General features: G+C 50.9%; 1 protein-coding gene across 2 annotated transcripts in view; it reads right to left on the bottom strand.

The window, feature by feature from the left end:
• Positions 1-10,098: 10,098 nt before the first annotated feature.
• ARL3 (ADP ribosylation factor like GTPase 3) overlaps positions 10,099-14,350 on the bottom strand; it is a 29,764-nt gene continuing 25,512 nt past the window's right edge. For both annotated transcript variants that reach the window (XM_043925512.1, XM_043925511.1), the window contains one exon: positions 10,099-10,377. In XM_043925512.1, the coding sequence (XP_043781447.1) occupies positions 10,330-10,377 (48 nt within the window). In that variant the 3' untranslated portion in view covers positions 10,099-10,329. The remainder of the gene's footprint in view (positions 10,378-14,350) is intronic.

Here is a 14,350-nt window from a genome sequence, read left to right on the forward strand (position 1 = left end):
TTCCTCTGCTAAAGTGCTGAGGCAAGAGCCTGGGATTTGGGGCTAAGATTCTGGAAACTTCGTTAGAGGCTGCAGGGAATGGGAAACGGATCAGTGTTAGGAGGCAGAGGCAGCTGGGGCTGGGGCTTCTGGTGAGAGGTGAGAGGTGAGAGGCCCCCAAAACGGGGCCCGGCCTTCAGGATACCAGCTTCTTCCTCCAGCATCTGTCTTCCTCCAACACTCTACCCCACCCACCTGCCCTCCAAAGTCTTTCTTCCCTTCCAGGGCAGGATGTATTCACTCTCTGCTTGAATTCCTCCAGGGACAGAGAACTCACAACCTCGAGACACCCCTTCCATGATGAAAGCTCTTACAAAGAACAAACAAATCTGGTGGCTAGAGCTTTGGCCTCTACCACATTCTCCAGTGTATGAGAACCACATCCCCTGAGTGAGGAAGGCCTTTACAAGCCCAGGACTTCTTCCCTAAAATTCCCTGTCCCTGGCATTTATGATGCCGGGACTTGCCAAAGGACTTCTGCACTGGGAGGCTGGATGTTTCCTCCACAGGCGACCAGTTTTCCTTAATTGCTGTGTGGTTAATTCCTCTCAACTGCAGCAAACTGGGTTATTTATGATTTCTCTTTGCACTTAGATCTTCAATAATTGGGTCTTTTTTGAGAGAGAACCCATCTGCTCAATGCCATAGGTTATTTCTCATGGTTTACATTGAGGCAAGAAAAGGGTGATGTGTGGGGTCGGGTGCAGCGTAGTTTGCAACAGCCTGTAGAATGGGGTCTAGAGGTGGTATGGGCAACATCTAAGAATTGCAGATAAGAAGTGGAATGAGGGAGCAGGCTCCCAAGAACCATGCCGTAAGGGCAGTGTAGACTTCTACCCCACTTGAAAAAAAAATGGGAGTGAGTCACTTGACATATGGGTGTCCTGGCTGCCTGGCTGTGAGTTGAATACTGTCCTCAGACACTCTCCATGTGTGTGCCTGCTGCAGGGCACTGAGCAAATGGGCAGCTCATGGCTTAATGCATAGGGACTCTCCCTCCACACCAAATGCCATCCCTGCCAGCTGCGGCTCCCTGAGCCCCACCTGTCAGGTCATCTGCTTAGAGTCAGTCCTCCAGTAGCCCATGTGGTTCCGTGCCCCAGTAACTGCTCTTCTGTCTGCCTGGATTGCCTGTCCAGCCTCAGAGTCTCACCTTCTCTGTGCATTCCTCCCCACCTCTCTAGAGGGGGTATGAAAAATAATGAAAGATGTGTGTGAGATCCAAGGTGGGGCTGGTATAGGCCGCTTTCTAGCATTGATAGTTATCACGATGTTCAAGTTCCTTTGGGCCAACCACACTCCCATGCACTTAGCACTCTCACTTGATATTCTAACTCATTGTGATTTACGGGTCAGGTTAGAGGCTGCATAGCTTATGTGTCCGAGTAGCCTGTGCGTCCCTGGAGGACGTGAAATATTAATCATCTTTGACTTTTCAGAGCCTAAGAAACAGTGCCTGTTTCATTCATTCACTTATTCATTTATTCAACTAATAATTATTGCTGTCCTTCTAATATCGGCCTCTATTCCAATGCTGGGGATACACTGGTGAATGGAATACACAAACTCCACTCTCTTGGAGCTAATAACTTGGTGGGAAAGAGCTGACAAACAAGAAGTCAGTAGAGGGACTTCCCTCGTGGTCCAGTGGCTAAGACTCTATGCTCCCAGTGCAGGGGGTCTGGCTTCAATCCCTGGTTGGGGAACTAGATCCTGCATGCTGCAACTAAGTGTTCGCATGCCACAACTAAAGATCCCATGTGCCTCAACTAAGACCTGGAGCAGCCAAATGAATTAATAAATATCTTTTAAAAAGAAATCAACAATTGTGAGTTGGTGATAAGTACCAAGAAGGGAAGTAAAGCAGGGACAGGGCTTGTCAGTAGGAGTAAGGAGGTATGGCAATTCTTATATATGTAGGTGGTTGGGGAAGGCTTTGCTGAGAAGGTGACATTGAGTGGAGATCTTAAGAATATGAGGAGGCAAGATCTGGGGATATTTGGAGCAAGAGAGTCCCAGGTGGAGGGAACAACCACAAAGGCTAAAGGCAGAAGACGCTTGTTTCAGAAAGAGCAAGGAGCGAGTGACTGGAAAGGTGGGTGAGGGGCAGAGCAGGGAGTGATGAGGTCAGGAAGGCATGAGTGAATGGGGGCGGTGACCGGGGGTTTAGGAGGGGGCCAGGACATGAAGCACTGTAGGTGCTCTGCCTCCACTCAAAAGATATCTGCTGAATAAATGAATGATGGATTAATGAATGAACATTGAATGCCTGGGCCGTCGGGGCTCTGAATGTTTCCCAAGGGAGCCCTGTGGGCTAGAGGCTGTCAGGCCTTCGTCCTGGGGAGGCGGGACTTGAATTGTGCCCTAAAGGAGGGGTGAGCAAAACAGAAGAGAAGACAGACATCCAGGAGAGGAGGTCTCTATGAACACAGGTGGGGAGATGAATCCCTGTCAGGGGCAGCAGGGATTGCTCATCCGGAGCTCAGGGTGTGTGTGATTGACAGGTTGATAAAAAAAGATTTGAGGTCAGACTAGAGGGGCCTCTAACGATAGGATAAAGCTTGACCTTGCGTGTCCCAGAGCAGTGGGGCCTCCACAGGCATCTGAACAGAGGAACTGAGTGTTAGAACAATGGCTCTTCTGAGCAGTAAGGGGTGAGCGGCCAGGCAGTGGGGGGCAAGGGGACCAACTAGGAGGCAGTGGGAGGTCTAAAGGAGCAAGGAGGTTGGGGGGTGGCGGTCAGGGTGCAGGTTGCCCCATCCTGAACAGCAGGAAGGACCGTGGCTGGACCTCTGGGTCCCGCTGCTCAGGCCGAGAGATGGAAGCTGGGGTCAGGCCTGCTCCTTCCCTGCCAGCCAGTCGTGGGCCCCAGAGTCAGCAGAAAACCCCGGCCCTAGGGAGGAGGAGGCGGCGGCGCAGAGCCAGAAGCTGCTGAGGGAGCGCTGGCAGCAAGATGCCATTGTACGTCCGCAATCAAGATACTTCAGAGGAAATCAAAAGCACCAACTGGGGAAATGATGTGTGCATGCTCTTGCTTTCTCTCTCTCTCAAGCACACACACAAACTTCTGCCTCCAAAATGGGTCAAGTGAAGGCTGTGGGCGTGGGCTGGGGAGGAGGGGCTGGAAGGAGAGGAGGCCCAGGGCCCCGAGCAGCCTGAGCGCTCATGCCCACTCACCCTCCTGGCATCGGGGTTGGCAGCAGCTGCGGGGTGGGGTGGGACGTGAGGATAAATATACACCTCCCCATGCATATGGATAATGCACACAGCTGCCCTGCCTGCTTTGCGCTCATTAGGACCAACTGTTTCAGGAGCGGTGGCAGGCGGGTGGGAGGGGGTGATGTGCCCATTCACAGGCTGGGGGTAGGGGGGCTGCTTGCAGCTGTGCAGACACCTCCCCCTGCCTGGATCAGCATCCCAGCCCCTGAATTGCCCTGTCCTCCCTCTTTTCCTTCCTCCCAACCTGCTGCTCTCCAGATCTGAGGGTCTCAGGGTGGGAAGGGGGCCTGGGGAGTGAGTCAGGAGGAAATCCAGGCTGCACCCCCACCAGAGCTGGGGAAGTTGAGGGGATGGTTGGATTGTATGGCATCCTCTGGCCCCAGGATGGGCTGCTGCTTGCAAACCCAAGCTCCTTATCTGTTTCTCTCCCAATGCCATCTGTAGCATCCAGGCAGGAAAACTGCTTCGACCCTGTCATCTGGAGGCTCCGGGGAAACCTCGTTCATATTCGAAAGCTCAGACCAGGCTTGCTCTGTGGCCCCAGATAGAATCAGAGGGTCTTGGGAGTGATGGTGCGATGGCACAGGCTTCTGCCTTCTCGGCAGCAGTGCAGGCTGGTGGGCTCCAGTTCACCAGAGCAGGTCGTCCAGGAGAGACTGGGGACTGCATTGGTGATGTGACTGTTGAGAGCCTGGCCCAGGGAGATGTCTGGCTGATGTAATAAGTATGACTGGCCCCAGCTGAGGGGCCCTCAGCCAGTGCCAAGACTTGCACCCTGGTGGGGTCAGGGGGGCATCCTTTCCCATATGGGTGTGCGGAGGCTGCGTGACAGCCTTGTCCAGTCTCAGGAACTTGCATTCCCATTCTGTTAACAAGGCAAAGATAGGGGCAGGCAGTGTCTGTGTGTGACTCTGCAGTCGGCCCTTTCTCTTGCCCTCCAGTGATCTAAGTGGGCTCCAGGGACTTCTACCACTTTACTGCAGCCCGTCTCTCCTCCTTTGGGGCCAGGGCACTGGGTGGGGGCTGCAGAGCCCTGGGGGAGAATGGAGGTCCAAAGGGTCACAGCCTCCCCAGCCTTTTTCCTTTGTTGTCAGGGCGGGGCCTGGCCACCGCCTGCCCCCTCTGCTGGTGGCCTCCAGAGCAGCAGCCACCTCTGGGCTCTGTGAAATTTCCTGTGGATCTTAAAGGGGTGGGTGGCAAAGTGAGAGAAAGAGAGGTAGGCCTCGGCCTGGTTTCCTGGAGCCCCGCTCCCCACTGTTCCCAGCTCCGTGTTTAGTCAAGAAGGCACCCTGGGGAAAAATGGTCTTTCTAGTTAAAGGGAACCCCAGCTAAACCATTTTCTTTTTTTTTTTTTAACCATTTTCTAGTTGTGTGATTCTAGGCCAGTGACTTAAGGTCTGAGAGCCTTGGTTTCCTCAACTGGAAGAGAAGGGTAGGAATGGTTACCCTGTGGGGCTACAGAAGGATCCAATCAGTGAATGACTAACAGGAGGAGTCGTTTGTTGATCTAAATGGTGGTTCTGCCCTCAATCCTTGCAGCTCTCAGCTTCAGGAATCCACCTGAGTTCTCCTGCAAACCTTGTCCCTCCTTGACTCAGCTTGCTCTCTGCCTTTCTGTCATTAATATTTCATTTCTTTACTGAAGGCTTTTTGTCCCTGGGACACTGGGACACTGCTATTCACTCTGGGAAAAGAAACCTCTCCCTGCTCCTTTGTGCAGGAGCCCTCAGCTCCTTTTCTGAGTTCAGAAGCCAAAAGGGGAAAAGGTTTCATGAGACAGGCTTGGGGCCCAGCAAACAAGCCCAGGTGAAAATCATGACCCTGCCCCATTCTCCTGGTGTGATCTTGAACAAGTAAATCCAATTCTGTGAGCCCTATCCTCAAACTGAGTGATAACACCTACAGTTATTAATGTTGTTGCAAGGATTAAATGAATGATAACGGCCAACTGCCTGGTACAAGTGGATGCCCTGGTCTGACCCTGCAGGGGCCTGGTTGTTGGCTTATTACCACATGCTCGTGTCTGTCTGGTTCCGGACACACGCACACACACACGCACATGCACACGCACACACACACACGCACACAACACAGGACACAGTGCTGGACCAGCAGATTTACTGCAGGGAACAGGAGCTCTCTTCCCCTCCTCCCTGCCCGACTCCCATGCTGCAGCTTCTCCGTGTTCTGCAGGGTTGGAAAAGGAAATTACTGAACAGATTGCAATTAAGGGGGAGGTGGGGGGGAGAGAGAGACAGAGGCCCTGAAATGCAGCTTGACTGAGCGCTAAACTGTGTTTTTGCCCGGAGCCAATCAGGAGCCACTGACAAGAGCCTGTTCCCACTTACAAATCTAATTGCAGGAGGTGGGGCTAGGGTGGCCCAGGGAGCCCCCTGGAGAGAGGAGGGGGCTGCCAGCACCTCTGGGAAGGCTGCTGGCCCTCGCAACATGTGGGGGACAGTGTGGAGGGCAGAGGTTCTTGGAGGCCTGGGAAGGCCTAGACTCCAGAATTTTTGCCTGTTATTATAATAGCTACCCATGATTTAGTACCTTCTCTGCACCAGACATTCATAACTTCATGTAGTTTCTCGGAGACTCAACAAGGTAGGTGATTACCTCATTTTACAGGAAGAAACTGAGGTACAGTGTTCCTACTATGTGCTAGCTGTTGCCTTCTATCTACATCTATTGCCATTATATCTCTTTTCAATCTCTCTACCAGTTTTGTCCCGTTTCACAGATGAAGAGGCAGGACTCCAAGAAAGGAAGCAACTTGCCTGAGATCACAGAGCTGATTTATGGATGGGCAAGGATAGACTTCTGGGTCTGAGTCCAGGGAACACAGTTTAATTGTATCTCTCTGTCACTGTATTGAGCAGGGCATTCTGGGTAGAATTGTCAGATTTAGCAAAACAACACAATCAAAACTGGGATGGCCAGTTAAATGTGAATTTCAGGTAAACCACTTTTTTTATGAGTATTGTGTCTCAAATTGTGCATGGGATGTACTTATATTCAAAATGATTCTTTGTTTATTTGCAATTCAAGTTTAGCTGAGTGTCCTGCCAGTTATCTGGCAACACTAGACTTTCTCTCTCTTCCTGCCTCCAGCTCCCCTCTATTCTGCCAACAGCTTGCCTTTAAAGGCCAGCCCTTGGGACCAGCCAGGCTGGTATGTCTCTAGGCTGCTGAAGTGAGGCTGCCGGAGGGGAAGACAAGCTCTTCTCCAGAGGGCAGAGCTCTGGACCGGAGCCCACTCTGCCTCCTACTGTGTGACTTTGGGCAAGTCTACTCCCCTCTCTGAACCCTGTCTAAAAGGAAATAGTATTAGGTAATAGCCAGTGTCCTTGCAGCCCCATTTTTCCTAATTTCTCCCCTTTTTTCTGTCTGTGCAAAGGACGGTACCAAAAAAATCTGATTGTGCTGCCATGGGGACAGAGGACAACAGTTGGGACAGGGGACCCCCACCCCCACCCCCGGCCAGCAGCACTGATCAGAGAAAACCCCTGGTGTGGACTTGGAAGGCTGGGGGCTGAGACAATGAGCCACTATTGTGTTACTGTCTTTGTCCTGGGGGGGTGGTGGCAGCTTGCGCTGCCTTCAGACCTGGGTTCCCGGCCCACTGGCACTAATGACTCTGTGATCTTGGGCAAATGCTTTAACCCAGGCCAGCGCCTCATTTTCCTTAGCTGTAAAGTGGGACTAACGCTGCCCTATGATGTCAATGAAGGGTCTGCTATGTGAGAAGGGCTTAATAAAGGGTTATGTTTATTGGTGGTGATGGCGTTCGTGTCACCCCCTCCTGTAGAAAGCACCCTGAGAGATGCTGACCTCTGAAAGGATGAGCTCACTGCAGCCCTCTCCCCTTCTAGCAAAGGACACGACGCTTTCCAGGCTGCCTTCATTTCAGCTAAATTTTATTTGTCGGATTTTTGACAGACGTCTAAATTATACATTGAATTTTCCACATGACCAAATACCACGTCCCTTCCTTTGATTATCATTTTCAAAAGAGACTAAAAAAAAAAAAAAAGAACTTTTCGATGGAGCAGACTGAACCCTGAAACCACATGGAGTGCAGAGCTAAAAATAAAAGGAAGTAAGAACTGGCCCCTGAGAAGGAAAGAGAAATCAAAGCAAACTCTGACGGGAATCAAGGGACGAGTCCTGGCGAGGGTGACATGGTGTCACCCCCGGGCCAGGCCGGATAAGGAGCGGCCGACAGCGAGGGTGGGGCCCAGAGTGGCGCAAAAATAGCCACGGCTTTAGCCCAGAGGGGAATAAAAGAAATTTGTTAAAAGCCAGGAGAGAGAGAAGTGAGCGGGAGGGAGGGAGGGGGCAGGACCGCGTCCTTCCCGCAGTTTGGGAGCTGCGGACCTTAACCCTGGCACATCTCTACCCGCCAGCATAATCGCTGACTTTCAGCTGTGCGCCGACATGTTCCCCAGCTCAGCCCACATCAATGACACCCTTGTTTCCATAGTAACCAAGGGAGAGTGAAGGGGAAAGGGTGTGCTGCCCTGGGCTCGGGGAAGCCAGCCAGAAGGAGCCGCACGGAGGAGGTTGGGAGGAGGGGAGGGGAAGGACTTTTTCCCACAGCTGGTCTGAGCACACATCCTGGGGCCCCTGTCCCAGGCCAGGCCTGCCCTCTGGCCTCCACCCCTCTCCCCTCCCTCTGCACATTCAGATGCAGTCGTGCCCAGAGCCACTCACCACTGAGACTCCCTGGGAGTGGAAAGACCCAGCATCCCCCTTCTAGCTTACAATTCTGTCCTTCACGGTGGGGGGCCAGGGGCGGTGGGGGGGGGGAGTAGGGAGAGAGGAAAGGGGACTTTAGAAGCATTTTGTTTTTACAAATGCCTGCTTTCAAACTCTGCGATTTTCAGGCTCCTCTCATCTACCCTGTGAGCCCCGGGAGGGTTTGGTAGGGCTCAGAGGGAAGATGAAAGCCTGTGACATCCACAATGTCTCTGTGTCTTTAGCTGAAAAGCAAAGCTGAACATTCACAGAGGCTGTTATCAGACAAGGCAAGTGGCTTCTGCCTGCTGGCTGAGGCCCTGGGCAGGGGCCCCTTTCAAACAGTTCCCTAAGTTGGTGGTAAAAGGACAAAAATATTTCACAGACCATCCACTGCTAGAGTCCAAGTTCCACATCGCTGTGTTCGCAAATCGCAGACCTCAAAGCAGGCATTTTGCCCCTCAGATAACATCCGTGCTGCACTACTCAGAGGGAAAAAACATTTTCACGTGCTAGAGCCATATTTGCAGCCAGATTGAAGGGGGATTTCTGGTCCCTTGTAATTCTGTTTTGCCTCCTTTCAAAGGCATCTGGGTAAGACAGACAAGCCTAAGGAGGCTGCAGGGAGCAGCAAGCTCACAGTGGTTTAAAAACCCTCACCTTTTGTTTTGCAAGTCCTCACAGGTCTGTCCACAGCCACCCCAGGGCACCTTTTCATGTCTGGCCTTGTTAATGACTTTCACCCCAGACCGCCTTTGAAGCGGGCCATGCCTCAGCCTCATGGGCACAACTTGGTCCAGAAAGGCTGGGAACTGAGGGCCAGGGGCCGGAGCAAACCCTGCTCACATGCCTTGGTGGGTTTGGGAAGGGCTGCCTCCCAGGATGTGAAAAGCAGCTGGCCAGGGACCCATCAGCCACTGGATGGTCTCTTATTCATTCTCTGAAAACCCTGGAGGCCAGGCACCAGAACAGAGCTCGGTTGGGAAGCCATCTTCCCTTGTCTGAAGGTTGGCTCACCTTCCCTTGTCTGAAGCTGGGGACTTCTTATGGCTCAAAGAAACAAGCTCTTTTTGCAACACGGGGCAGGAGAAAGCTCCTGCCATTCCTCCCGGATCAATCTACAGAGGACACATTTTGCTGGAGAGAGGCTGAGGGGACCAGAACCTGGGGTGACTCTGGCTTCTCTGGGCAAGCCCCCCCAACCCTACCCAACCAAGCTCCTCCTGGCAGCAAGCGCTCTCCACCCGTGAGCAGCCCACACCACCAAGTTGCCAGCACTGTAAAAATTGATCTCTTCTGAAGATCGATCTGCCTGGCTTTTCTCAGTGGAGCAGGTTCATGGTAAAGCTGCATTTATTTTTAAAATCTGATAGCAGCGGCCTATTGTGATCATTTAAACATAGAATTCTTTGAGCTTTAGAAATCCCTTCTATGGGACGGCCATGGAGAAGGCAGCTAATCTCGGAGTCGGCTGCTCACTGCTCCATTGAACTGGAGAAAGCCTGTTTACGCTAGCCTGAGCCCTCCATGTGAGGGCTTTTTAAAGACCTTGTAATTTTTCTGGAATTAAACCTCCCACCTCTCCTTACATTCCAGATGTCATTACAGTCAAAAGTGGTAAGAATTTGCTTCCCTGTGTGGCTGGCTGGGGGGCTGGGGACGGGGTATGTTTCTGTGGTGACTTGTCTGCAAGAAAGGCTTTTTTTTCCCCTTTCCAAAGGGTGAGGATTACATAGTCTCTTACCTGCATGACAAGATGGTTTAATCATCGGCTGTTCCTCACCTCCCCCTCCTCTCCCTGGCCCCTGCAGCTTCCCACCCAGACAGGCTGCAGCCCTGGTAATGGGTGATGGTAGAAATCACTGACCAGCAAGAGCAAACACTATCTTGGCTCAAAACCACAGGGGAAAGTAAGGACAGGTCAGGAAATAAGTGACCACAGCCTAAGCTGCTGCTCCTCTTCCTCTCTCCCCCACCGGTTTTTTTTTTTTTTTTGAAAGAAAAAAGCCCACTGGAATTGTCTAAACTGCAATGCAATCTCTTGCTCATTTAAAAGATCTCATTTTCTAATCATGTGCTTTGAGACATTTAATACTATTTCAATTATGCAGAGGAAATAATATAATTCCTTTATTTGAAAAATGATACTGAACCTCAGAGATCAGTTAAATCTACGGCTGGAATGGGGATTCTTTTTAAATGGTGTTGCTCCTTCTCTTCATACAGCTGTAGCTGTACACAGATGGAAAAACATTTGGTCAGAAAGCAGCAAATTAGTGTTTTTCAGGACAGAATTCAGCTCCCGCAGCTCCCACATCTCCATTCGTCGAGATTTTATTTCTTCTTTGGGTTGACATGTTTGCAGACCCAGTTCATGCCGTCCTTTGAGGGAAATGGGTAGAGAGGCAGTGTTAGTTGTAAGAAAGGCACCACACACTCCAGCCCTCGAGGGGAAAGAGGGTCCCGGGTCCGCCCTCCACAACCATGGGCTCAATGGTGCTTGCCTGCCCCAGGGGCCCACCTGGGTGACCAGGGACAGTGACCTCCTAGGGAGGAGTGGGGAGGCCTCTGAGAGCTTGAAGGGAAACGGGAGGGGGAGTGTCAAGAGCCTGAACTTGAGATGGGTCCTCAGGAACTCCCTCTGAAAAAATAAACACATCTGCCTGGATCCCAGGCCTGATTGAGGAGCTATCAGGACAGATTCCAGCCATTTTTGGCTTTTTCTAAAAGCTGACCTTTGCTAGGGCATTAAATTCAATAATAAGCCACCCTTCTGGTACCCCGGTGTGTTTACAGTGTGACAGTGTACACTTAGGCTAAATTAAATTTCTTTTTGGAAAAACAAACCAACTGCAGTGCGCGTTACTAGATACACACTGGGGCAATGTGTATTCATTTCTCTCTGTGCAGCACCAGGGAAGGTTTAAAGGGGCCTGGCCTGGTTCTTGCAGCTTTAAGCAGTACCAAGCAGAGGGACTGGGGAGAAGGTTCCCTTAAAGGCACAGTAACCTTGAACATGTCCTCTCTTAGAAGGCTGGAGGAGGACAGAGGTAAAATCCACACAATGTCTACGTACAGCCACCTGGCAGGTGGCGTATCTTGTGGATGCCAGGCCCACCAGAGATGACCTCTTTTTCAACCCCCTTAGGAGCCATCCCTGAATGCTTACTCTTTCCCCAGAGTCTCTGTGACCCCCCGAGTTGTGTGGAATTCTCCGAAGTCCAAAACAAAATCAAAGGAGGCCTCTGCAAGGCACCCCCCTCTTTTTCCCCTGCTTCTGTCACACACGGACATCTCAGGGCATACATGACATTCAGAGCCCTGCATTTCCTGTGACCAGGGAGCTAGTCGTTGAACCTGAACAGCTGAGACAGCTTAAAGTAATAAATATCAGCTGACACCCTTGGCCATTCGGAGCATTAATCCCATAAACAATACATCATGGCAAAACAACCAGCAGGCATCCTATCTCCTGGCTAATCTGACCATAACCTGAATTTACAGTGATTAAAACTCCGCCAGTTGCCATCAGAGCACTTGGTTGGGAGAAGCAGAATATCTGATGGCTGTCCCAGAGCAGACCTTAGAGGAGGCTGGCCACGGCCCACTGCACAAAACCACACAGAGGTGGACAGCACCTGGCAGCGGCGGGGACTGGGGTTTGCGGGGGGATGGCGAGGTGAGAGAAGGTGGACTCCGATTACAACTGGGTTAGCTGCTTACTCTGAAAAGCTGAGGCCAGTTTTAAGACCATTTTTATGAAAAGGATTAATTTAAAGAGAAGGATGTTTAATTTTAGGAGCTAATTGGTTTCCAGGAAAAAAAAAAAAAGATCACCTGCCAGGAGACAAAAAAGATTTTACAAATAAAAGAGGGATGAATAAGATAACCATCTTCTCTTTGCCTTCGAAGGTGAATAGCTCAGCACTTACGTGGCACTTTCCATCTTTAGGAACCCGCACAAACACCATCAAAGGTGCGTACCTCAATATTCCCTGCTCTATAGAGAGTTGCACTATTTTATCAAATCATCTTCTTAGAGAAATCAAGAGCAGTGTTCCCACTGAATACTGTCTTCCCTCTTGTTTTATGGCTGATTATAGAGGGGGCTGGGCTTCTTTTATTGTATGTAACTCAACATGAATGCACTCAAAGAGATAGGAAAAATATTTACTCAGCTGCAGGAACCCAAGGCAGAATGTGGAGGGTGAGGGGCAGCTTTCTACTGGGTATCTGTTATGGAGGCCGAGGGGATTTAAATGGGGAGCCCTGCTGAGGGGCAGTGTCCTCCAGATGTGTGTGTTAGAGCCCCAGTCCTGCCAGCAGAGGGCGCTCAGAGGTCGGGCCCCACCAGCTGACCTGCTGGCCCCAGGGGGTTCCATAGCTGCTGCCTGCAACCCCGGAGTGTGGGAAGCTGGGGAGACTTAACTCTGCTCTGGCTCGGGAAGGCTGCCCCATCTAAAGTGTTTGGAGGCTGGGGGTTTGTGCCTTTCCTGTTACTGCCCAGAGGAGAACCTGAACTGGAGCTGGGAGGTGTCAGGGAGGCAACAGTCAACAAGGATGTTACTTCTAAGGTGCCCACTGGTAAGGAAAGACTCCTGAGGGGAGGGTCCATGCCAGACTGGCTTGGGGTGGTGTTTACAGAACTTCACATGATGGCTGGCCTGCTTGCCTGCTAAGTTACTTCAGTCGTGTCTGACTCTTTGCAACCCTATGCACCATAGCCTGCCAGGCTCCTCTGTCCATGGGATTCTCCAGACTTCTCCAGTATTCTCCAAAAATACTGGAATGGGTTGCCATGGTCCTCCTCCAGGGGATCTTCCCAACCCAGCAGCAGACACTTAATTGATATCTTTTAATCCCTGTAACAACCCTGTGAAGTAGGTACTTAGGGATGAGGAAATGGGGGCACAGAAGAATGCGTGGCAAAGGCGGGCCGTGAACCCAGGTAATTTAGTTCCAGTGCCCGCGCTCGCGCACCCCTGACCATTTCTCAATGACTGTGGGCAAGTGCCGGGGAGGAGCTCTGTCTCAGGCTTAGGGAGAAGCTGCGCTTACCCTCAAGTTGGCAGAGGGAGCAACTGCAGTTTTTTTTCTTATGACTTTCAGCTGAACACAGGGGTATGAGATGGAACAGCCCCAGACAAGCACCCGGCGTGGCTCTGCTGCAGCTCTGAAGGTGCCAGAGGTGGCCACTCACCTCTCAAGATTCCTAGGCTGCCATGTACTGATACTTGTGGACTCCTACATTTTTATCTCGCAGCATGATCCCAACACATTAACTCTCTGCAAGCCTGCAATCTCCAGCGGAATCTCTCTCTTTAGAGACAACATCATAGCAAAAGGAGGAACCTTAAATCAGCAGCCACATCACTCTGGCCTTAATTTAGCAAGGCTCTGATCTTCTTTTAAACAGATGACTGAGAAAAAGGTGATCGTTTACCTGAAGCAGGTTATTGCTCTGCTTCCAAAGAAGGAAATGAACTCGTAGCTTTGTTTAAGGGTTGAACCTTTACTGTCAACTGGTTTGACCAAATTTCTGCAAACTGGATCTCCCTCACAGGGCTGACCATCTCATGGTATAGTCCTCCCTTTTTGCCTCCACTGCACCCCCCCCTCGGACCAACCTTGCTGAAACTGAATTTGAATTGATTGGCTTCAATTCAATACTAGAGACTAAGGAGAGGCACTGAACCTCAAATACTGAGCTTTGTCTGGCCTCTTTCAGAGGAAATAACTTCTACCATGTCATGGGATTATTCCCTACTAACCACTGGGAAAAATGGAAGGTGGCCCCTCACCACATGGGTGGAAACCTACTTGATCACAGATCTCTCCATTTTGGGATTAAAGGCATGATGCCCTTTCTATGGGAAGAGAGCACCCCTCATACTCTGATCTCTCTGCAATGCATCCGTCACTGCTCAGTGGTAGGAAGGAAGCAGTGGCAGCCATGGTCGGGTGGGTCTGGTTGTTTAACGCCACGAGGACTACACCGTCACATCAGTAATTGCTCAGGCCCGTGCTGAGCAATGCAGCCTATTCCTTTGTGCCACTGGGCCCCCAGGGTCAAGGAGCAGCTGGAGGCAGCATACATAAAATATTGCTTGCTATTAATACTTTTTCTGGTGACAAAAGGCACTGCCCCAGAGAGGTAGCAAAATTGCATGGCCCAAGCTTGCTTTCCTAGTCTACAGAGAGGGTTGAAAATTTAAAAATAAACCTGAGGTCTGACTTGCAGATAAGCAGTTCCATTCACCCTGGGAGTCAAAAATAACTGAACCAGGCCTAGAAAGAAGTTGTAAATATTATTTAAAAAAAAATACTGAAATTCTGTTGGCATATTAAGGAAAAG

Source organism: Cervus elaphus, chromosome 15 (assembly GCF_910594005.1).
Source record: "Cervus elaphus chromosome 15, mCerEla1.1, whole genome shotgun sequence".
Taxonomy (NCBI): domain Eukaryota; kingdom Metazoa; phylum Chordata; class Mammalia; order Artiodactyla; family Cervidae; genus Cervus; species Cervus elaphus.